The sequence below is a fragment of the Pseudophryne corroboree genome, chromosome 1 (genome assembly GCF_028390025.1).
Source record: "Pseudophryne corroboree isolate aPseCor3 chromosome 1, aPseCor3.hap2, whole genome shotgun sequence".
In the NCBI taxonomy this organism is placed as follows: domain Eukaryota; kingdom Metazoa; phylum Chordata; class Amphibia; order Anura; family Myobatrachidae; genus Pseudophryne; species Pseudophryne corroboree.
The window spans coordinates 182,488,712-182,512,887 of record NC_086444.1 but is presented as its reverse complement, the minus strand read 5'-3'; the positions used below and the strand labels follow the sequence as shown (position 1 = coordinate 182,512,887).

At 46.9% G+C, this 24,176-nt stretch overlaps 1 protein-coding gene across 7 annotated transcripts in view; it reads right to left on the bottom strand.

Annotated features, from left to right (window-relative positions):
* Positions 1-24,176, bottom strand: part of XRCC4 (X-ray repair cross complementing 4) — a 717,473-nt gene that overhangs the window by 259,401 nt on the left and 433,896 nt on the right. For all 7 annotated transcript variants that reach the window (XM_063963945.1, XM_063963947.1, XM_063963946.1 and 4 more), the window contains exon 6: positions 10,324-10,433. In XM_063963945.1, the coding sequence (XP_063820015.1) occupies positions 10,324-10,433 (110 nt within the window). The remainder of the gene's footprint in view (positions 1-10,323; positions 10,434-24,176) is intronic.

Below are 24,176 nucleotides of genomic sequence, written 5' to 3'. Positions count from 1 at the left end.
AAATATAACTGAGCCTCTCAACAGATGGCTCAACAATAACCCTTTAGTTAGGCAATAACTATATACAAGTATTGCAGACAATCCGCACTTGGGATGGGCGCCCAGCATCCACTACGGACTACGAGAAATAGATTTACCGGTGAGTAAAATCTTATTTTCTCTGACGTCCTAAGTGGATGCTGGGACTCCGTAAGGACCATGGGGATTATACCAAAGCTCCCAAACGGGCGGGAGAGTGCGGATGACTCTGCAGCACCGAATGAGCAAACTCTAGGTCCTCCTCAGCCAGGGTATCAAACTTGTAGACTCTTGCAAAAATGTTTGAACCCGACCAAGTAACAGCTCGGCAAATTTGTAAAGCCGAGACCCCTCGGGCAGCCGCCCAAGAAGAGCCCACTTTCCTTGTGGAGTGGGCTTTTACAGATTTAGGGTGCGGCAGTCCAGCCGCAGAATGTGCAAGTTGAATCGTGCTACAGATCCAGCGAGCAATAGTCTGCTTAGAAGCAGGAGCACCCAGCTTGTTGGGTGCATACAGGATAAATAGCGAGTCAGTTTTCCTGACTCCAGCCGTCCTGGAAACATATACTTTTCAGGGCCCTGACTACGTCCAGTAACTTGGAATCCTCCAAGTCCCAAGTAGCCGCAGGCACCACAATAGGTTGGTTCACATGAAAAACTGATACCACCTTAGGAAGGAATTGGGAACGAGTCCTCAATTCCGCCTTATCCATATAAAATACAGATAAGGGCATTTGCATGACAAAGCCGCCAATTCTGATACACGCCTGGCCGACGCCAAGGCCCACAGCATGACCACTTTCCACGTGAGGTATTGTAGCTCCACGGATTTAAGTGGCTCAACCCAATGCGACTTCAGGAAATCCAACACCACGTTGAGATCCCACGGTGCCACTGGAGGCACAAACGGGGGCTGACTATGCAGCACTCCCTTAACAAAAGTCTGAACTTCAGGCAGTGAAGCCAGTTCTATTTTGGAAGAAAATCAATAGAGCCTAAATCTGGACCTTAATGGAACCCAATTTTAGGCCCATAGTCACCTCTGACTGTAGGAAGTGCAGAAATCGACCTAGCTGAAATTCCTCCTTTGGGGCCTTCCTGGCCTCACAGCACGCAACATATTTCCGCCATATGCGGTGATAATGGTTTGCGTTCACTTCTTTCCTAGCTTTAATTAGCGTAGGGATAACTTCCTCCGGAATGCCCTTTTCCTTCAGGATCCGGCGTTCAACCGCCATGCCGTCAAACGCAGCCGCGGTACGTCTTGGAACAGACAGGCCCCCTGCTGCAGCAGGTCCCGTCTGAGCGGCAGAGGCCATGGGTCCTCTGTGATCATTTCTTGGAGTTCTGGGTACCAAGCTCTTCTTGGCCAATCCGGAACAATGAGTATAGTTCTTACTCCTCTCCTTCTTATTATTCTCATTACCCTGGGTAAGAGAGGCAAAGAAGAGAACACATACACCGACTGGTACACCCACGGTGTTACCAGAGCGTCCACAGCTATCGCCTGAGGGTCCCTTGACCTGGCGCAATATCTTTGTAGCTTTTTGTGAGGCGGGACGCCATCATGTCCACCTGTGGCCTTTCCCAACGGTGTACAATCATTTGGAAGACTTCTGGATGAAGTCCCCACTCTCCCGGGTGGAGGTCGTGTCTGCTGAGAAAGTCTGCTTCTCAGTTGTCCACTCCGGGAAAGAACACTGCTGACAGTGCTAACACATGATTTTCCGCCCATCGGAGAATCCTTGTGGCTTCTGCCATCGCCATCCTGCTTCTTGTGCCGCCCTGTCGGTTTACATGAGCGACCGCCGTGATGTTGTCTGACTGGATCAGCACCGGCCGGTGTTGAAGCAGGGGTCTAGCCTGACTTAGGGCATTGTAAATGGCCCTTAGTTCCAGAATATTTATGTGTAGAGAAGTCTTCTGACTGTTCCATAGGCCTTGGAAGTTTCTTCCCTGTGTGACTGCCCCCCAGCCTCGAAGGCTGGCATCCGTGGTCACCAGGACCCAGTCCTGTATGCCGAATATGCGGCCCCCTAGAAGATGAGCACTCTGCAGCCACCACAACAGCGACACCCTGGCCCTTGGAGACAGGGTTATCCGCCGATGCATCTGAAGATGCGACCCGGACCACTTGTCCAACAGATCCCACTGGAAGATCCTTGCATGGGACCTGGCGAATGGAATTTCTTCGTAAGAAGCTACCATCTTTCCCAGGGCTCACGTGCATTGATGCACCGACACCTGTATTTGTATTAGGAGGTCTCTGTCTGGAGACGACAACTCCTTGGACTTCTCCTCCGGGAGAAACCCTTTTTATACTGTTCTGTGTCCAGAACCATACCCAGGAACAGTAGACGCGTCGTAGGAACCAGCTGCGACTTCGGAATATTCAGAATCCAGCCGTGCTGTTGTAGCACTTCCCGAGATAGTGCCACTCCGACGAACAACTGCTCCCTGGACCTCGCCTTTATAAGGAGATCGTCCAAGTACGGGATAATTATTTCGGCCATTACCTTGGTAAATACCCTCGGTGCCGGGGACAGACCAACGGCAACGTCTGGAATTGGTAATGACAATCCTGTACCACAATTTTGAGGTACTCCTGGTGAAGAGGGTAAATAGGGATATGCAGGTAAGTATCCTTGATGTCCAGTGACACCATGAAATTCTCCAGGCTTGCAATAATCGCCCTGAGCGATTCCATTTTGAACTTGAACCTTCGTATATAAGTGTTCAAGGATTTAAATTTTAGAATGGGTCTCACCGAACAGTCTGGTTTCGGTACCACAACATTTTGGAATAGTAACCCCGGCCTTGTTGAAGGAGGGGTCCCTTGATTTCACCTGCTGGAAGTACAGCTTGTGAATTGCCGCCAGTACTACCTTTCTCCGAGGGCAGCAGGCAAGGCTGATGTGAGGTAACGGCGAGGGGGAGTCGCCTCGAACTCCAGCCTGTATCCCTGTGATACTACTTGCAGAACCTAGGGATCCACCTGTGGGCAAGCCCACTGGTCCCTGAAGTTCCCGAGACGCGCCCCCACCGCACCTGTCTCCACCTGTGGAGCCCCAGCGTCATGCGGTGGACTCAGAGGAAACGGGGGAAGATTTTTGATACTGGGAACTGGCTGTCTGGTGCAGCTTTTTCCTTCTTCCCTTGTCTCTGTGCAGAAAGGAAGCGCCTTTGACCCGCTTGCTTTTCTGAAGCCGAAAGGACTGTACCTGAAAATACGGTGCTTTCTTAGGCTGTGAGGAAACCTGAGGTAAAAAAATTTCTTCCCAGCTGTTGCTGTGGATACTAGGTCCCAGAGACCATCCCCAAACAATTCCCCACCCTTATAAGGCAGAATCTCCATGTGCCTTTTAAAGGCAGCATCACCTGTCCACTGCCGGGTCTCTAATACCCTCCTGGCAGAATGGACATTGCATTAATTCTGGATGCCAGCCGGCAAATATCCCTCTGTGCATCCTTCATATATAAGACAACGTCTTTAATATGCTCAATGTTAGCAAAATATTATCCCTGTCTAGGGTATTAATATTATCTGACAGGGTATCAGACCATGCTGCAGCAGCACTATTTATGCTGAGGCAATTGCAGGTCTCAGTATAGAACCTGAGTGTGTATATACAGACTTCAGGATAGCCTCCTGCTTTTTATCAGCAGGCTCCTTCAAGGAGGCCGTATCCTAAGACGGCAGTGCCACCTTTTTTGACAAACGTGTGAGCGCCTTCTCCACCCTAGGGGATATCTCCCAACGTGACCTATCCTCTGGCGGGAAAAGGTACGCCATCAGTAACTTTTTAGAAATTACCAGTTCCTTATCGGGGGAACCCACGCTTCTTTACACACTTCATTCACTCATCTGATGGGGGAACAAAACACTGGCTGCTTTTTCTCCCCAAAAATAAAACCCCTTTTATGTGGTACTTGGGTTCATGTCAGAAATGTGTAACACATTTTTCATTGCCGAGATCATGTAACGGATGTTCCTAGTGGATTGTGTATATATCTCAACCTCGTCGACACTGGAGTCAGACTCCGTGTCGACATCTGTGTCTGCCATCTGAGGTAACGGGCGTTGTTTGAGACCCTGATGGCCTTTGAGACGCCTGGGCAGGCGCGGGCTGAGAAGCCGGCTGTCCCACAGCCGTTACGTCATCCAGCCTTTATGTAAGGAGTTGACATTGTCGGTTAATACCTTCCACCTATCCATCCACTCTGGTGTCGGCCCCCAGGGGGCGACATCCCATTTATCGGCCTCTGCTCCGCCTCCACGTAACCTTCCTCATCCAACATGTCGACACAGCCGTACCGACACACCGCACACACACAGGGAATGCTCTGACTGAGGACAGGACCCCACAAAGTCCTTTGGGGAGACAGAGAGAGAGTATGCCAGCACACACCAGAGCGCTATATAATGCAGGGATTAACACTATAACTGAGTGATTTTTCCCCCAATAGCTGCTTGTATACATATATTGCGCCTAAATTTAGTGCCCCCCCCTCTCTTTTTAACCCTTTGAGCCTGAAAACTACAGGGGAGAGCCTGGGGAGCTGTCTTCCAGCTGCACTGTGAAAAAAAAATGGCGCCAGTGTGCTGAGGGAGATAGCCCCGCCCCTTTTTCGGCTGACTTTTCTCCCGCTTTTTTCATGGATTCTGGCAGGGGTAATTTATCACATACATAGCCCTGGGACTATATATTGTGATGATTTGCCAGCCAAGGTGTCTTATATTGCCCTCAGGGCGCCCCCCCCCCCCTGCACCCATCAGTGACCGGAGTGTGAGGTGTGCATGAGGAGCAATGGCGCACAGCTGCAGTGCTGTGCGCTACCTTGTTGAAGACAGAAGTCTTCTGCCGCCGATTTTCCGGAACACTTCTTGCTTCTGGCTCTGTAAGGGGGCCGGCGGCGCGGCTCCGGGACCGAACACCAAGGTCGGGTCCTGCGGTCGATCCCTCTGGAGCTAATGGTGTCCAGTAGCCTAAGAAGCCCAAACTACCACCAGTTAGGTAGGTTCGCTTCTTCTCCCCTTAGTCCCTCGCTGCAGTGAGTCTGTTGCCAGCAGATCTCACTGTAAAATAAAAAACCTAAAATATACTTTCTTTCTAGGAGCTCAGGAGAGCCCCTAGTGTGCATCCAGCTCAGCCGGGCACAAGATTCTAACTGAGGTCTGGAGGAGGGTCATAGTGGGAGGAGCCAGTGCACACCAGGTAGTCCTAAAGCTATTCCCCATGGTCCTTACGGAGTCCCAGTATCCACTTAGGACGTCAGAGAAAAAGAAATATTACATAGAGTACATAAGAGTAGGTCAAGTAGGTACATGTGAAAGCATATGAAGCAACATATCCAGATTCTCTTCGTATGATAAGATAAGCGCAGTGTATCAATTGACACAAATCGGAAGACATCACAGCACAATGTAAACATATCAAAAGCATAGAGACAGCACCCAGACAGCTCCAAGATACATGTAACCTACCGGCATCCGGCATCAAGAGCGTGTAATCCTCCCCTTACCTCAACAACCCCATTCCAAAGATTGACGTATTCCATCTATCCCATTTACCAAAATAATTAACCAGTGTGCCTCTAGATCTAACAAAGTGGGATTGTATCTGCACACACACAATTTTATTATACCAGATTAGGAACTATATACAGCTCCGAAAAATGACCCCTATTGCATTTAGGTATTCACCATTATTTGTGTGGGTGCTATCGACTACAGCTAAGATTAATCAACAGGAGAAAAAGAAAAGAGGACTGTATTGTCGATGCACAAAAAGAAGGGTGACCTAATTATCACAACCTTCTGAGAAAATTCCTAAAATTTAACTTTTATTGGTGTCGAATTAAAATAGTGTGACGATAACTAACACACAAACTACGAGTATAGACGAAACATAGAGGTTAAAATCAAGACATATACAACATATACCACAGGTGCAATGAAATAATAAATGTGATTAAAGATTAAAATATGTGTCCGCGTGTCTGTTCTTATGTCCAATTATGTAGTATTGCTCACAATCTTCACTCAGTCTGATAATCGTTGTCAGCAGTTGGTCTCCATATATTCACATGACCATTTGTCAGTATCTACAATGCCCGGAATATCCCACTCCTATGTTTATAATTATGGCTGACAATATAATTCTAATAGTGTCTGTAATATCCACACTGTGTATATCTTATATTATAGGCATAAAGATCTGTCTTGTTCCCCACTCCCAATGAAGTACTTTAATCACACTTGAATGGGTCCCACTCAGTCTAGACTATTCATGTCCAAATATGCAACCTTGTTAGGGTGGAATATCATTTACTGTATATATATCATTTATTCAGTACTAGATACATCTTTCCTGAGCCTTCTAAGGAGCATTCATTGAAAATGCAGGTTGGATTCTTCTGCCTGAGAAATGGCACATTCAATATATTGATTGGTGCTTGTGTGTGGATTATTGTTATGGACAGTGCTAGTAGGCTACAGTATACCAGTATTTCTATGTAATTATATTTGATGTGCTCTTGGTTTTAATGAGACTCCCTGTAATCATGTAGGGCAATTATATCAGAAATCATGCCATTTCCTATAGTGAGAGTGAATACTTTCCTCACACTTCAGTGTAAATGTTATAGATGTACAGCAGTATACTATATTATAGTGCCCCTCTTAAAGATGGCACCTCCTATATTACCAGACTCAATATATCTGGGTTAGAGAGGGATAATTATGTCCCTTGTCAATTATAGGTAACCAGCTAGTTATTAATAGTAAATTATACAATGATGGCTTATATTACTACCTCTAGAGATGTATACGTACTAAATTAGCTGTGCTAATTATTTCTCAAAAAGCACAGGTTCTGAGGTATTCCTTATAATATCAATATACCTGCTGCATGAGTTAATATTGAAAACTTGATCTATTGGCATTTATTAAATTATATCATAAGTGTTTCCACATGCCTTTTGAATTATAGGTAACCAAACAATTGTAAGTTATGAATAGAACATTGCTGGCTTGATTGCTGCCTCTAGAAACATAGATGTGCTAAATTGTCTGTGCTGATAATTCTCAAACAGCCCAGATTCAGAGGTATTTCTTATGATGTTCATGTATCTGCCTCTAGATCTAAACATCACCTTTTCATGGTCAGAGACTTCATTAACTAAAGCCCTCCAGTGGGAGATATTGGGCGATTCAGGGGAGAACCATTTTCTGGCTATTAATACCTTTGCCAAGGTAGTTAAGCATAGGACGTATCGGTATAAGACCAGGGAATGCGTCTCTTCGATATCTAGCCCAAACAGACACAGTCTAGGGTATAACATAGGCAGAGATGGTTCTGTAAGGGTAATATCATTCCAAACTGCAACCCAAAACGGTACTATCTTTGGGCAAGACCACAGTAGATGCCAAAAATCAGCCCCTTCTTCATCGTACTTTGGGCAGCAGGTACTAGACCGGAGGTGTGCTCTATGGAGCATTACTGGAGTACGATATACTCTATGCAAGATATAAAAGAATACCTGCTGATATCTAACACATGGGGTAGTATACCGGATGGAGCCTAAAATTTGCGTCCATTGTTCATTAGAGAGGTCACCGAGATCACTCTCCTATTTAAGTTTTAAGAGGTCAAATAAATGTGAATTGACATGCTCATTCACTGCGGCATAAATCGTAGATATGTGTCCCCTTGGGCCCAACATAAGAAGCAGTTTTTTGACTGGAGACACAAAAAAATAACTAGGGAGGCTTTACCGAATTGCGCCTACAGTGCATGGCGCAGCTGAAGATATCAGAAGAAGGCAGAATTAGCAACATCATAGTCACAGCGTATCTGCTCAAATGATTTGAGATGACCATTGTCATAGAGCTGAGAAATTGTTGTAATTCCCACCTTCAACCATAAATTATCCGGGGATAAAGGAAGCAGTTCTTTATAAGAAGCATTAAACCACAGGGGTGTATCTGCATCATTGTCATGCCAGTCAAAAAAGTGTGTGTTAGACGCCACAACAAGAGAGCCTGTCTTAGAATAGGAGGGAGGCCAGAGAGAATAGAGCCAGATAGCAGAAATTGAAGGAATGAGAGAGGAGACTCCACCTACTCAGCATAGAATCCCAACAATGTATCCCCACCTGTACCCAGGAGCCAACCAGAAAGGTGGACCAGTTGAGAGGCCAAATAATATACTCGCATACTGGAAAGACGCAACCCTTCATCTAACTTGGACTTGACCAAGGCTTTTATGGCTACCCTAGACGCTTTGCCACCCCAAATAAAAGAGGATATAACACTGTCAATGGTGGAGAATTTTTTTGGGGTATATAGACAGGAGAAGCTTTTTCACTGCTTTATCACTTCTCCAGGCTTAATACTTCTTCCCCATTATTATGTCACTTGGTATCTCTAATTCCAATTATGACATTCAGTGTCCCCAGTTCATATTACACCACATTACAGTGCCCCAGTTCATATTATGTAACACTGTAATGCACTCCAATTATTTTTATACCACATTACGATAAACAGGGTCAGGGGCACACCTAGATATATTGTAGGCCCCAAGGCAAACTTTTGTAAGGGCCTCTATGTACCACCCAATGGTGAGAAATGTATATAACACATTTAACTATAACAAGGAAGGTGGGCCCCTCTCAACTCTGGGCCCCATAGCAGCTGCACTCCTTGCACCTATGGTAGCTATGCCCTTGAGTAGCAGAAAGAAAGAAGTCATAATGACACTGTATAGGTCATTGGTACAGCCTCACCTAGAGCACTGTGTTCAGTTCTGGAGGCCATATCTCCAGAAGTATATTAATACATTAGAGACTGTACAAAGAAGGGCAAGAGTTTAATATATATAGTTTGGAGCAGAGAAGGGAAAAAGATCAAGGGTTTTAACAAGGTACAGGAGGGAAACAGTCTTCAAAGGGGGCATAATGTGTAAGTGGCACTACAAATGTATGGGCATAATGTCTAATGGTCATGATTACTGTATGGGCATAATGTGTAAGGGTCACTACTACTGTGTGGCATAATGTGTATAATGGGCTCTACTGTGTGACCTAACGTGTATAAGGGGTATTAATGTGTGGTGTAGTGTGAATAACGGAAAGCATTCTGCGGTGTAATGTGAATTGGTACTTCAGTGAGGCCATGCCCCTGCTACATCTCCTTAAAATACGGGGAAGGGGATCACCAGTGATCTTTAGGGAACAAGGCACCAAAGTGTCTAGTTACAGATTTGTCCTAAAGTATCATTATTTTCATGGCACCCCTAGGCCAAAAGTTTCTTATTTAGAAATTCAACAGATACTATTAAATTATGTAATTTATTCTAACCAAACAACCTAAAGTTCAGTTAATCTGGTGGTGGACAGGGTTGTGCTCCTGTTGTTCACATTATATGATTAGCAGCCACAAGCACTGGCTTTGCCTATCACACTGATCATAAATAACTTGATTTGGTCCTGGACAACCAAATGTGGATTGATTGAAAGATAGACAGTACATAGATCATGTACAGTAGTCATTAGGTCGGACACCAGATGGTCCACAGTCAATGTGGTCAAGAGGTCGACCATTAAACTGTCGACATAGACTTAGGTAGATATGTTCAAAAGGGAGTAGCTTATTCCACCTCATACAGTACAAACAATGTTCAGCTTCACTGCAAGACCAATATGTTTACATTTGTTGGTGCGGGGGATGTCCAGATAACGTTACAGGTAACAGTTGTAAATTCCTTTATAGATCTACTGATTTTGGTTCTATTTATTTTTTATTCAGCTTTGATGCCAAGATCACCTTTATGTTTTATTCCATACTGTACTCTTATTAATTTAATATGTTTATGTTACATTTAGCCTTCAGAGCTTGGCATCTAGATCAGTGAATTGGATATTTACAAAACATATAGCTGATGACCTTTTACAACAGTAACAGTATAGAGAACCTTATTTTACTTGTGACTTTTATGCGCTATAAATACAGGTGCATGCACCTGTATTTATAGTGCATAAAAGTCACAAGTAAAATATTGTTTTTTTGGTGCAACTGAAGTCAGCTGCTACCAATTGAGCTGTGTGAACACAGACACAGCTAGACTGAATTGCTGCTTTGTGTATATACATTTTCTAATAGATTAGACTATTTGTATGCAAATACCATTCACTATCGCCTAGATAAGTTTGGTGAGTATAGAGAACCTACTTAACGTTGCAGGTTCCTTTTTTGCAAAATATACATTTTTTTTTCACAATCATTGAGGGTTTGTTTCATACCAGTCTCCTTTGTGACCTCTGAGATTTTACGGTCATCATCAGTTGAACCATTATAGTCATCAGTCGTTAATTCAGCAACAGGAACAGTATCAAATGGAATAGAGCTACTGCTGTGTAAACAAAAAATAAAAGTCAAAAATATATTAAATTGGTAGAATATAATCATAGTATAAGAATTCATGACCAAGGTACAGTACAACACAATGATCATATCCATCTTAGGTTTATGTTATGGTATATAGGGGCAGATGTATTAAGCCCGGAGAAGGCATAAATAAGTGATAAAGCAGTGATAAATGCAAGGTGATAACGCACCAGCCAATCAGCTCATAACTGTCAATTTACATATTGGATCTGATTGGCTGGTGCATTATCACCTTGCATTTATAACTGCTTTATCACTTCTCCAGGCTTAATACATCTGCTCCACAGTGTGATATGTCAGTTCTAAATGCCCTGTACACGGCAGTAACTAGGATTGTGAGTAGGGGCAGCTGCTCAAGGTGCAAATCATTAGGGGGAGGTTAATATTCTAGGTTAATTGGGGGAGATGAGGTGGGGTCAAATATCCTTATTGCCCCAGGTTTTAAAATTTCTAGTTATGGCTCTGGGGCTGTAAGTTGGGTAAGCACTTATGATCATGAGAACCTACTAAAGCACAAACAGTAAATATGGCACTTACACCAGTAAAGTGTAAATAGGTCATGAAGTAGCATATTATACTGTATATGCAGAAGATGAGGCGCTTGTAGTACGTACGTCTGCCGCTAGGTGAATGTTTGCCGAACCCTTCAGAGCCAGTATCCCCCGCTGACGTTGCGAGGGTAGGTAGCGTTTGACTGCAGTGATTTTATTTCTTCTTCTAGTGAGTTATTCACTCTTTCGCCTATTTTTAGATACTGTAAGTCAAATGTGAAAACAATAAACATTTCTGCAGCAGGGTACATTGGTTTCCACAGGGAAACATCGGGTATAGAGTGGATCTTGATCCAGGGAGGCACCAACAGGCTAAAGCTTTAGGCTGTAACAGGATGCATTGTGGGGCCTCCTCTATAACCCCGCCTCCAGGCACTGTGAGCTCAGTTTTGAGTTGGTGCCTGTAGAAGCAGTCACTAACAGGAGGGCTGCACTGGGCAGCCCTGAAAATGCTTTTTCTGACAGAAAATTTCTTCAAAACTGGAATGTCAGCACTGTATGTCATGGTGACACTTCAGCGCTGTAGCTTCATCACCTCTCAAGCGGCGTTGCATACTCCCGCTGCCTGTTTTCCCGGGTACTTGCGGCGGAGACACTCCGGCTCTAGGCACACGGTCGCAGACGCTCTCCTGGTTCACGTGGATGCTACGGGGAGGAGGTAAGCGTTCCTGTCGCAGTCTAGGGAGATGGACTGCGAAGCTGGTATGGACACTGTAACCGAGCAGGGACCCCACTATATCCACCAGGGTTTAGGAATACAGGTCGGATAATAAGAATTTACTCACCGGTAATTCTATTTCTCGTAGTCCGTAGTGGATGCTGGGAACTCCGTAAGGACCATGGGGAATAGCGGGCTCCGAAGGAGGCTGGACACTCTAGAAAGATTTAGGACTACCTGGTGTGCACTGGCTCCTCCCACTATGACCCTCCTCCAAGCCTCAGTTAGGACACCGTGCCCGGACGAGCAGACATAATAAGGAAGGATTTAGAATCCCGGGTAAGACTCTTACCAGCCACACCAATCACACCGTACAACTCGTGATACTATATCCAGTTTGACAGTATGAAAACTGAGCCTCTCAACAGATGGCTCAACAATAACCCTTTAGTTAACAATTACTATTTACAAGTATTGCAGACAATCCGCACTTGGGATGGGCGCCCAGCATCCACTACGGACTACGAGAAATAGAATTACCGGTGAGTAAATTCTTATTTTCTCTAACGTCCTAGTGGATGCTGGGAACTCCGTAAGGACCATGGGGATTATACCAAAGCTCCCAAACGGGCGGGAGAGTGCAGATGACTCTGTAGCACCGAATGAGAGAACTCCAGGTCCTCCTCAGCCAGGGTATCAAATTTGTAGAATTTAGCAAATTGCCCCTGACCAAGTAGCTGCTCGGCAAAGTTGTAAAGCCGAGACCCCTCGGGCAGCCGCCCAAGATGAGCCCACCTTCCTTGTGGAATGGGCATTTACAGATTTTGGCTGTGGCATGCCTGCCACAGAATGTGCAAGCTGAATTGTACTACAAATCCAGCGAGCAATAGACTGCTTAGAAGCAAGAGCACCCAGCTTGTTGGGTGCATACAGGATAAACAGCGAGTCAGATTTTCTGACTCCAGCCGTCCTGGAAACATATATTTTCAGGGCCCTGACAACGTCTAGCAACTTGGAGTCCTCCAAATCCTTAGTAGCCGCAGGCACCACAATAGGCTGGTTCAGGTGAAACGCTGACACCACCTTAGGGAGAAACTGGGGACGAGTCCTCAATTCTGCCCTATCCATATGGAAAATCAGATAAGGGCTTTTACATGATAAAGCCGCCAATTCTGACACTCGCCTGGCTGAAGCCAGGGCCAATAACATGACCACTTTCCACGTGAGATATTTCAGATCCACGGTTTTTAGTGGCTCAAACCAATGTGATTTTAAGAAACTCAACATCACGTTGAGATCCCAAGGTGCCACAGGAGGCACAAATGGGGGCTGAATATGCAGCACTCCTTTCACAAATGTCTGAACTTCAGGTACTGAAGCTAGTTCTTTTTGAAAGAAAATCGACAGAGCCGAGATCTGTACTTTAATGGAGCCTAGTTTTAGGCCCATATTCACTCCTGCTTGCAGGAAATGCAGAAATCGACCTAGTTGAAATTCCTCCGTTGGGGCCTTTTTGGCCTCGCACCATGCAACATATTTCCGCCATATGCGGTGATAATGTTTTGCCGTAACATCTTTCCTGGCCTTAATAAGCGTAGGAATGACTTCTTCCGGAATACCCTTTTCCTTTAGGATCCGGTGTTCAACCGCCATGCCGTCAAACGCAGCCGCGGTAAGTCTTGGAACAGACAGGGCCCCTGTTGTAGCAGGTCCTGTCTGAGCGGTAGAGGCCACGGGTCCTCTGAGAGCATCTCTTGAAGTTCCGGGTACCACGCTCGTCTTGGCCAATCCGGAACCACGAGAATGGTGTTTACTCCTCGCTTTCTTATTATTCTCAATACCTTTGGTATGAGAGGCAGAGGAGGGAACACATAAACCGACTGGTACACCCACGGTGTCACTAGAGCGTCCACAGCTATCGCCTGAGGGTCCCTTGACCTGGCGCAATATCTTTTTAACTTTTTGTTGAGGCGGGACGCCATCATGTCCACCTGTGGTTTTTCCCAACGGTTTACCAGCATCTGGAAGACTTCTGGATGAAGTCCCCACTCTCCCGGGTGGAGGTCGTGTCTGCTGAGGAAGTCTGCTTCCCAGTTGTCCACTCCCGGAATGAACACTGCTGACAGTGCTAGTACATGATTTTCCGCCCATCGGAGAATTCTTGTGGCTTCCGCCATCGCCATCCTGCTTCTTGTGCCGCCCTGTCGATTTACATGGGCGACTGCCGTGATGTTGTCTGACTGGATCAGCACCGGCTGGTGTAGGAGCAGGGATTTTGCTTGACTTAGGGCATTGTAGATGGCCCTTAGTTCCAGAATATTTATGTGAAGGGAAGTCTCCTGACTCGACCATAGTCCTTGGAAGTTTCTTCCCTGTGTGACTGCCCCCCAGCCTCGAAGGCTGGCATCCGTGGTCACCAGGACCCAGTCCTGTATGCCGAACCTGCGGCCCTCTAGAAGATGGGCACTCTGCAGCCACCACAGTAGCGACACCCTGGTTCTTGGAGACAGGGTTATCAAGCGATGCATCTGAAGATGCGATCCGGACCACTGGTCCAACAGGTCCCACTGAAAGATTCTGGCATGGAACCTGCCGAAGGGAATTGCTTCGTAAGAAGCCACCATCTTTCCCAGGACCCGCGTGCAGTGATGCACTGATACCTGTTTTGGTTTCAGGAGGTCTCTGACTAGAGATGACAACTCCCTGGCTTTCTCCTCCGGGAGAAACACTTTTTTCTGGACTGTATCCAGAATCATACCCAGGAACAGTAGCCGTGTTGTCGGAACCAGCTGTGACTTTGGGATATTCAGAATCCAGCCGTGCTGGTGCAGCACATCCTGGGATATTGCTACTCCCACCAACAACTGTTCCTTGGACCTCGCTTTTATTAGGAGATCGTCCAAGTACGGGATAATTAAAACTCCCTTTCTTCGAAGGAGTATCATCATTTCCGCCATAACCTTGGTAAATACCCTCGGTGCCGTGGACAGTCCAAACGGCAGCGTCTGGAATTGGTAATGGCAATCCTGTACCACAAATCTGAGGTACTCCTGGTGAGGATGGTAAATGGGGACATGCAAGTAAGCATCCTTGATGTCCAGGGATACCATGTAATCCCCCTCGTCCAGGCTTGCAATAACCGCCCTGAGCGATTCCATCTTGAACTTGAATTTCTTTATGTATGTGTTCAAGGATTTCAAATTTAGAATGGGTCTCACCGAACCGTCCGGTTTCGGTACCACAAATAGTGTGGAATAATAACCCCGGCCTTGTTGAAGTAGGGGTACCTTGATTATCACCTGCTGAGAATACAGCTTGTGAATTGCCGTTAGCACCGCCTCCCTGTCTGAGGGAGCAATTGGCAAGGCAGATTTTAGGAACCGGTGGGGTGGGGACACCTCGAATTCCAGCTTGTACCCCTGAGATACTATTTGCAGGATCCAGGGATCCACCTGTGTGCGAACCCACTGATCGCTGAAATGTTTGAGGCGACCCCCCACCGTACCTGGCTTCGCCTGTGGAGCCCCACCGTCATGCGGCGGACTTGGAAGAAGAAGCGGGGGAGGACTTTTGCTCCTGGGAACCTGCTGTTTGTTGCAGCCTTTTTCCCCTACCTCTGCCTCTGGACAGAAAAGACCCGCCTTTTCCACGCCTGTTTTTCTGGGTCCGAAAGGACTGAACCTGATAAAACGGCGCCTTCTTAGGCTGTGAGGGGACATGGGGTAAAAATGCTGACTTCCCAGACGTTGCTGTGGAAACTAGGTCCGAGAGACCATCCCCAAATAATTCCTCACCCTTATATGGCAACACTTCCATGTGCTTTTTAGAATCTGCATCTCCTGTCCACTGGCGAGTCCATAAGCCTCTCCTAGCAGAAATGGACAATGCACTTACTTTAGATGCCAGTCGGCAGATTTCCCTCTGTGCATCTCTCATATATAAGACTGAGTCTTTTATATGGTCTATGGTTAACAGGATCGTGTCTCTGTCTAATGTGTCAATATTTTCTGACAGTTTATCTGACCAAGCAGCGGCAGCACTGCACATCCAAGCTGACGCAATAGCTGGCCTAAGTATAATGCCTGTGTGTGTATATACAGACTTCAGGATCGCCTCCTGCTTTCTATCAGCAGGTTCCTTGAGGGCGGCCGCATCCGGAGACGGTAGTGCCACCTTTTTAGACAAACGTGTGAGCGCTTTATCCACTCTAGGGGGTGTTTCCCAACGTGACCTATCCTCTGGCGGGAAAGGGAACGCCATTAGTACCTTCTTAGGAATTACCAATTTTTTATCAGGGAAAGCCCACGCTTCTTCACACACTTCATTTAATTCATCTGATGGGGGAAAAACTACGGGTAGTTTTTTTTCTCCAAACATAATACCCTTTTTAGTGGTACCAGTAGTTATATCAGAAATGTTTAACACCTCTTTCATTGCCTCAATCATACAGTGAATGGCCTTAGTGGGCATCAGGTTTGACTCATCGTCGTCGACACTGGTGTCAGTATCAGTGTCGACATCTGGGTCTGCTTGAGGTAGCGGGCGTTTTAGAGCCCCTGACGACCCATGCGACGCCTGGGCAGGCACGAGCTGAGAAGTCGGCTGTCCCACATTTGGCATGTCGTCGATTTTCTTATATAAGGAGTCTATACGTGCACTCATTACTTTCCATAAGCCCATCCACTCAGGTGTCTGCCCCGCAGGGGGTGACATCCCTTCTAAAGGCATCTGCTCCGCCTCCACATCATTATCCTCATCAAACATGTCGACACAGCCGTACCGACACCCCGCACTCACACAAGGAATGCTCCGAATGAGGACAGGACCCACAAAAGCCCTTTGGGGGGACAGAGTGAGAGTATGCCAGCACACACCAGAGCGCTATATAATGCAGGGACTAAATGAGTTATGTCCCCTATAGCTGCTTTTTATATTATATATGTATTGCGCCCAAATTTAGTGCCCCCCCTCTCTGTTTTTACCCTGTTCTGAAGTGTAGACTGCAGGGGAGAGCCACGGAGCTTCCTTCCAGCGGATCTGTGAAGGAGAAATGGCGCAGTGTGTCTGAGGAGATAGCTCCGCCCCTTTTCCCGCGGCCTATTCTCCCGCTTTTTTCTGGATTCTGGCAGGGGAATTTACCACATATATAGCCTCTAGGGCTATATATTGTGGTATTTTTGCCAGCCAAGGTGTTTTTTATTGCAGCTCAGGGCGCCCCACCCCCAAGCGCCCTGCACCCTCAGTGACCGGAGTGTGAAGTGTGCATGAGGAGCAATGGCGCACAGCTGCAGTGCTGTGCGCTACCTTGGTGAAGACTGATGTCTTCTGCCGCCGTTTTTCCGGACCTCTTCTTGCTTCTGGCTCTGTAAGGGGGACGGCGGCGCGGCTCCGGGACCGAACACCAAGGACTGGGCCTGCGGTCGATCCCTCTGGAGCTAATGGTGTCCAGTAGCCTAAGAAGCCCAATCCGGCTGCAAGCAGGCGAGTTCGCTTCTTCTCCCCTTAGTCCCTCGCTGCAGTGAGCCTGTTGCCAGCAGGTCTCACTGAAAATAAAAAACCTAAAACTATACTTTCTTTCTAAGGGCTCAGGAGAGCCCCTAGTGTGCATCCAACCTCGGCCGGGCACGCAATCTAACTGAGGCTTGGAGGAGGGTCATAGTGGGAGGAGCCAGTGCACACCAGGTAGTCCTAAATCTTTCTAGAGTGCCCAGCCTCCTTCGGAGCCCGCTATTCCCCATGGTCCTTACGGAGTTCCCAGCATCCACTAGGACGTTAGAGAAATATTAATATAATTTTTAATAAGACTCCATAGGACCAGGTGGTGACGTCCAGAATAGGGGAACCGGCGCTTGACCTGTAGCCTCTACCCCGGCCCAGGGCACCATCTACTGCTGGTATTCCCGCCCTGGAGCTGCCTCGCACTCTCCCTCACTCCCTGACTGAGACACTGGGTGCCATTTTCTAAAATAGATGCGACTGGTCTCCGGGACTACAGGGCAAGGTCTCCTTTGTAAACCCGCCTGTACATCAGCGCCGTGTTATTACAAGCACTTAAGTATTCTACATGTCGATATTAAGACAGCGTTCGTTAAGAACAAGTGTACCTGTGCCAGAATATATTGTACGAGTATTCTGATATAGACATCCGGTCTCAGACCGTGCATTGTTATATATAATATACATGTACTAGTCCAGTGCAGTTTTATTGTATTACTAAAATAATTATCTGCATTGTCACTGTGACTGTGTGTGCCTGTATCTGCTGTGTGGATTTCACTTTCAGTGTATCCCAGCTATATCTATCACTGTATTCTGTACCATAGGGGACTAGGTGCGTCAGGGTCCATATATAGTGCTTCACAGTATTTACCGATTAAAGTGTTCTCTACTGTGTACTCAGTCACCTAATACCACATTCACAGGTGTTATGTACTGCGGGCTCAGTCGCATAATACCGGAATATTTGCTGGTGTTTGTGTACGGTGTACGCAGTCACATACTAGGGAATTTATTCGCAGGTATTGTACTCTGTCTGGCTGTATCGTACTAATACGCTCTGCGGTTGCATACACTAATAATGTCTAACACAAAGGGCGGGAATTCCGAGGACGCTCCTGCATCCTGCAGCACATGCGCCAAAGATTTGCCTGAGGGGGAAGTTTTGTACGATGGTCTGTGTACTAAGTGCAATACATCTCCCAGTCAGTCCATAGCACCTGTAACCAATCAGGAGCCCCCTTGGGCGACGTTCATAACTATGCTCAATACGCTTGTGACATGCCTTACGTCCCCTATGGGACCACCTGTGCAATTACAGACACATATTGTCCCTATGACAAATCTGCCTTGGGCGGATAATTTGCCTATCCAGTTGCAGCAATGGAGTCACTCCTTGGTTAGACATAAAACTGCCACAAGTCACACTCGCGTCACGGGGTCATCTAAGCGAGTTACTTCCTCCTCACAATCCACTAATCTCTCAGAAAATTCACCACCGGTGGAATCCCATGTCACCCGTCTAACGGTGTAGTCTACTCTGCCTGTCACCTCACTGAAGGTACCAACAGATAAGCGTGTGGAAGGATGCCTGAAGTCTACTTACTCCCTTACAAGTGCTGTACATAGACTTACTATAGCAGCCTCTTGGACTGCAAAAAGGAATTGAAGCATAGGTTCAGACACAAGAAAAAGAGCTGCCACAGGATATATCTGACATTTCCAGACAGTACCTGTCTCACATGACCACCACCACCTATTACATTCAGGAGGCGTCCTCTGAGGTAGGTGTGTTGGCGGCCAAGGCATCGACTACGTCCATCCTGGCTTGCTGTATTCTGTGGTTGAGGTCATGGAAGGTGGACCTGGACTCCAAAAAGACCTTGGAAGTAATCCCTTTTAAGGGAGACATCCTGTTTGGGGAAGACCTTAATAAAATTGTGTCTGAATTGGCGGCTGCTAAGACTACCTTTCTCCAAATATTAATCCTTCTGCACAGAAGGCAAAAGGTACCACTTTTCGCTCCTTTCGGTCTCAAGAAAAAGCAAAAGGTCAGGCATACCCGAGACAATCTCGTGCTCCCAAAACCACAAAGCCCAAGGCTAAACAATCCTGGACATCCCATCAGCATGCTTCTAAACACGACAAGCCTGCTGCATGATGGGACAAGATTTCCCCTGGGGGATCCCAGGGTGGGAGGCCGACTTAAGCAATTTTACCCAGGTCTGGTTAAAGACCACTTCAGATGCATGGTTGCGAGAAGTTGTCTCTCACGGGTACACAGACTCTTTCAAGAGGCATCCCTCTCGCCAGTTCTGCACAACAGTTATCCCTTCGGATCCGTTACAAGCGCAAGGTCTACAAATGGTTGTGCGTTTCCTCCTGGACATAGGAGTGGTGGTGCCGGTACCTTTATTCCAGAAAGGCAGAGGATACTACTCGACCCTGTTTCTAGTTCCGAAACCCAATGGGTCTTTCTGGCCTATACTCAACCTCAAATCATTGAACAAGTTTGTGAGAGTATCCAAGTTCCGTATGGAAACACTACACTCAATTGTATTGTCCGTGGAACCCGGAGATTATATGGTATCCCTGGATATACAAGATGCTTACCTGCATATACTTATTGCCATATCGCATCAGCAATATCTGCGGTTTGCTATTGGTAAACTTCACTATCATTTCCAGCCTCTGCCGTTTGGACTGCCACGGCCCCCAGATCTTCACCAAGGTTATGGCCTTGATGACGGCTCATCTCTGTCGCCAGGGAGTAAGGCTCCTGCCGTATCTGAACGACTTGCTGATCCTGGCAAACTCCCACGATGTCCTCCTCAGTCATCTGGAGCTGACGGTAAACTTCCTACAAGCCCACAGATGGCTCATCAACTGGAAGTTGATCCCTGCTCGGAGCATGGTGCACATGGGCACTGCTGGACACACACAGTCAATGGCTGTTTCTGTCTCCAGAGAAGGTACTGAAGCTCAGGACAGGATAAGATACTTCCTATCTCCTATCTCGCCCAAGAGTGTCGATACACTTGGCGATGCAAGTACTAGGCCTGATAGTGTCGGCTTTCGACATGGTAGAGTACACTCAATTTCATTCCCGCCCTCTGCAGAAGTTAATCCTTTACAAGTGGGACCTACCTCATCGGATCAGGTCTCACATGATCTCCTTGACTCAGGAGATTCGTCTATCGCTGACCTGGTGGCTACAGGACCAGCAGTTCAACAGGGGCTGTCCCTTCTGGATCCCCAACTCAGTCTTACTGACTACGGATTCCAGTCTGAGGGGCTGGAGCGTGGTGTTGGAGCACCAGGAGGAATCACTCCTCCCGATAAACATTCTGGAATTGCGGGCAGTATTCAATGCTTTGCCTCTCGCCCTGTCTCTGTTACAGAACAGGCCGGTTCAAGTACGGTCAGATAACGCCACCATGGTGGCATACATAAACCATCAAGGAGGCACTCGAAGCCACATGGCAATGATGGAAGTATCAAAAATCCTTCGTTGAGCGGAATGCCATCTGCCAGCAATATCGGCAGTGTTCATTCTGGGAGTCCTCAACTGGGAAGCGGATTTCCTCAGTCATCAGGACGTGTATGCCGGAGAGTGGAGTCTTCATCAGGCAGTCTTTCAACTCCTAGTGGACAATGGGGCCTACCAGATGTAGACCTGATGGCGTCTCTACACAATCATGTAGTTCTGGTCTTCGGATCAAGAACTAGGGATCCTCAAGCAGCGTTTGCGGATGCACTGGTAATTCCATGGAACTTTCGGCTGCCCTATGTGTTGCCTCCAGTGCCACTCCTGCCCAGGGTACTATGGAAGTTCAAACAAGAAGGAGGAATACTACTTCTAGTCGCTCCAGCGTGGCCCAGACGGCATTGGTTCTCAGACCTGCAGGGTCTGTCGATAGAGTGTCCCCTTCTACTTCCTCAACGCCCAGACCTCCTCGTTCAGGGCCCTTGTGTCTACCTGGACCGGTCCAGACTGGCTTTGACAGCGTGGCTCTTGAAGCTTCACTCCTGAGGGCCAAAGGATTCTCCGTGGCGGTTATCCAAACTATGCTAAAGGCCCGAAAACCGGCATTTGCACAGGGTCTGGAATTCTTACTTCACCTGGTGTGCTGCTAAGAATTACGATGCATACAATTTCGGAACGTCCACACTTTTCTGCAGCAAGGTCTGGACTTCGGCTTTCGTCTGGCCTCCCTCAAGGTTCATATATCTGCCTTTTCAGTGTCGTTTCAGAGAAAAATTGCATCTATTCCTGACGTTCATACTTTCACTCAGGGTGTTTTACGGATTCAGCCTCCCTATGTCCCTCCTGTGGCTCCATGGGATCTGTCTGTTGGGGTGTGGTATGGTATGCCAGCGGCCGGGCTCCCGGCGACCAGCATACCGGCGCCGGAAGCCCGACTGCTGGCATACCGACAGCGTGGCGAGCGCAAATGAGCCCCTTGCGGGCTCGCTGCGCTCACCACGATACGCGCGCCATGCTGTTTATTCTCCCTCCAGGGGGGTCGTGGGAGAAAAACTGTCGGTATGTCAGCTGTCGGGATTCCGGCGCCGGTATACTGTGCACCGGGATCCCAACAGTCGGCAACCTGAAGACCACCCGTCTGTTGTCCTGAGTGCCCTGCAAGAGTCTCCATTTGAACCTCGAGTCAGTGGACCTTAAATGGCTCAAGGTCCTGTTCCTACTGGCTATTGCCTCTGCAAGGAGGGTGTCAGACCTAGGCGCTTTGTCCTGTCCTCCACCCTTCCTGATATTTCACCGTGACCAGGCAGTTCTTAGAACTCGCCCTGGTTATTTACCTAAGGTGGTGTCATCTTTTTACCTAAACCAAGAAATTGGGGCCTCGACCTTCATCTCTTCAGGTTTGTTCTCCAAAGAGCGGTCTTTGGATGTGATACGGCTCTCCATATATATGTGGAGAGGACTGCCTCTATCTGGAGGTCAGAATACCTTTTTGAACAGTTTGGTTTTCACAAATGTGGCTGGCCTGCAAATAAGCAATCCCTGGCCAGATGGATTAGAATGGTGAATGCACAAGCTTAAGCACAAGCTGGACTCCCAGTTCTTGCTATTATTGCCCATTCTACTTGGTCTGTTAGACCTTCTCGAGCGGCCCGCTGTGGTGCGTCCGGTGAACAATTGTGCAAGACGGCTACGTGGTCCTCAGTGAACACATTCATTAGGTTCTATGCCGTTGATACTTCTGCCTCTCAGGATGCTTCCTTTGGACGCTGGGTTCTCATACCTCCCTTGAGGAACAGCTTTAGGACATCACCTGATGTCCTAAAGCTGATCACACAATTTACCCTGCTGCAGAAAAGGAGGTTTATAGTAGACTTACCATTGTTAAATCTCTTTCTGCAAAGTACATTGGGTTCCACAGGGCGCCCACCCTGACGCACCTAGCTTCTATGGGTTTGTATTGCTTTAGCCGCTGGTCCCTTCTCCTGTCGTGAGAATGTGTTTCTATATGACTAACATCTGGCTTCTCTTTTGCCTGCTCCTACATTGGACTGGTTAACAAAACTGAGCTCACAGTGCCCGGAGGCGGGGTTATAGAGGAGGCCCCACAATGCATCCTGGGACAGCCTAAAACTTTAGCCTGTTGGTGCCTCTCTGGATCAAGATCCACTCTACACCTGATGTTTCCCTGTGGAATTCAATGTACTTCACAGAACGAGATTTAACAATTCTAAGTCTACCATAAATCTCCTTTTTTTTCTTTGACATGAGAGGGATTGTGCGCTCAGAATTTGTAACCATCCAAGGGTCAAACTGTCAACCAATTTTGAAAAGGTTGCGACACAATTTGAGAGAAAAAACTTCCCGACTTGTGGCGAACAAGTGACTGGTTCTTCCATCATAACACCGCACTTGCCTACACAGCACCGAGTATTGAGCAATTTTTAACTAAAACGACATGACACCTTTCCTCACCCACCACATTCACCCGATCTTGCCCGGTGCCACTTTTTTTTTTATTTCTTTGGGCGAAAAGAGACCTTAAAAGGAAAATATTTTCTGATATTGAACAGGTGAAACAAAAAACAGCAAAAGTGCTAAAAGGCATCAATGAAGATGAGTTTAAAAAATGTTTTGAGAAATGGAAAAAACGTATGGACGAATGTATTGATTCAAATGGAGTGTACTTTGAGGGTGACTGAAATTTCAAAACGTACAAATAAATCATTATTATTAAATCATTTATTCATGCCTGTTTCTTTTGGGCTGTTAACGAGAATTTGTCAGAAAAGATGGGTCAATCGCTAAATGTCCATTCATTTTTCATTTCTATTACCAAATTGATAACACTTGCAAAGATTTCATTCATGTGTTTTTTGTTTTACGGTTTAAAAAGCAGCAGCTGCTCTGCAGAGCTTAAGATGAACTGTTTTACAGAGAGCAGCAATACTTTATAGGTGAATTACAAAACAACTGTAGTGCTGCCTGCCTGTCAGATTGCCTTGTATGGAACAGGTACAGGGATGGGGATGTGAGAGCTTAGACTTGAGGCCTCATACCCTCTTGACGTCAGTTTAGTGACATATACTAAGAGGTTATTTTTTAAAGTCAGTTTAACACATGGATATGTGCAATGGAAAGAATTGTTTCAATAATATCACAAACAGTTCTGATGTCTGCACAATTAAATGCCTTTATCACAAGTTGAATTCAATTAAAGGAAATGGGATGGTCTCTAATGACCCACTTAATGGATGTAAAACTACAGCATGTTTGCATTTGGCATGCAGTTTCTCTGGTGTATGAACTGCAAATAAAGGGCCTAATTCAGGTTGGATTGCAGTGTGCGATCCAACCGCAAACAATGAGAAAAATATGCGGGGGGGCCGCAGAAAATGCGATCGCCTATGCTTGTCAATTAATCTCGGTTTCCAGGGAGGAGACAGAGCGTTGCGGGGGCAGTGGTGGACAAACGGGGGCAGAGCGCCGCAAACGGGAGGGGTGTCGTGGGGCATGATC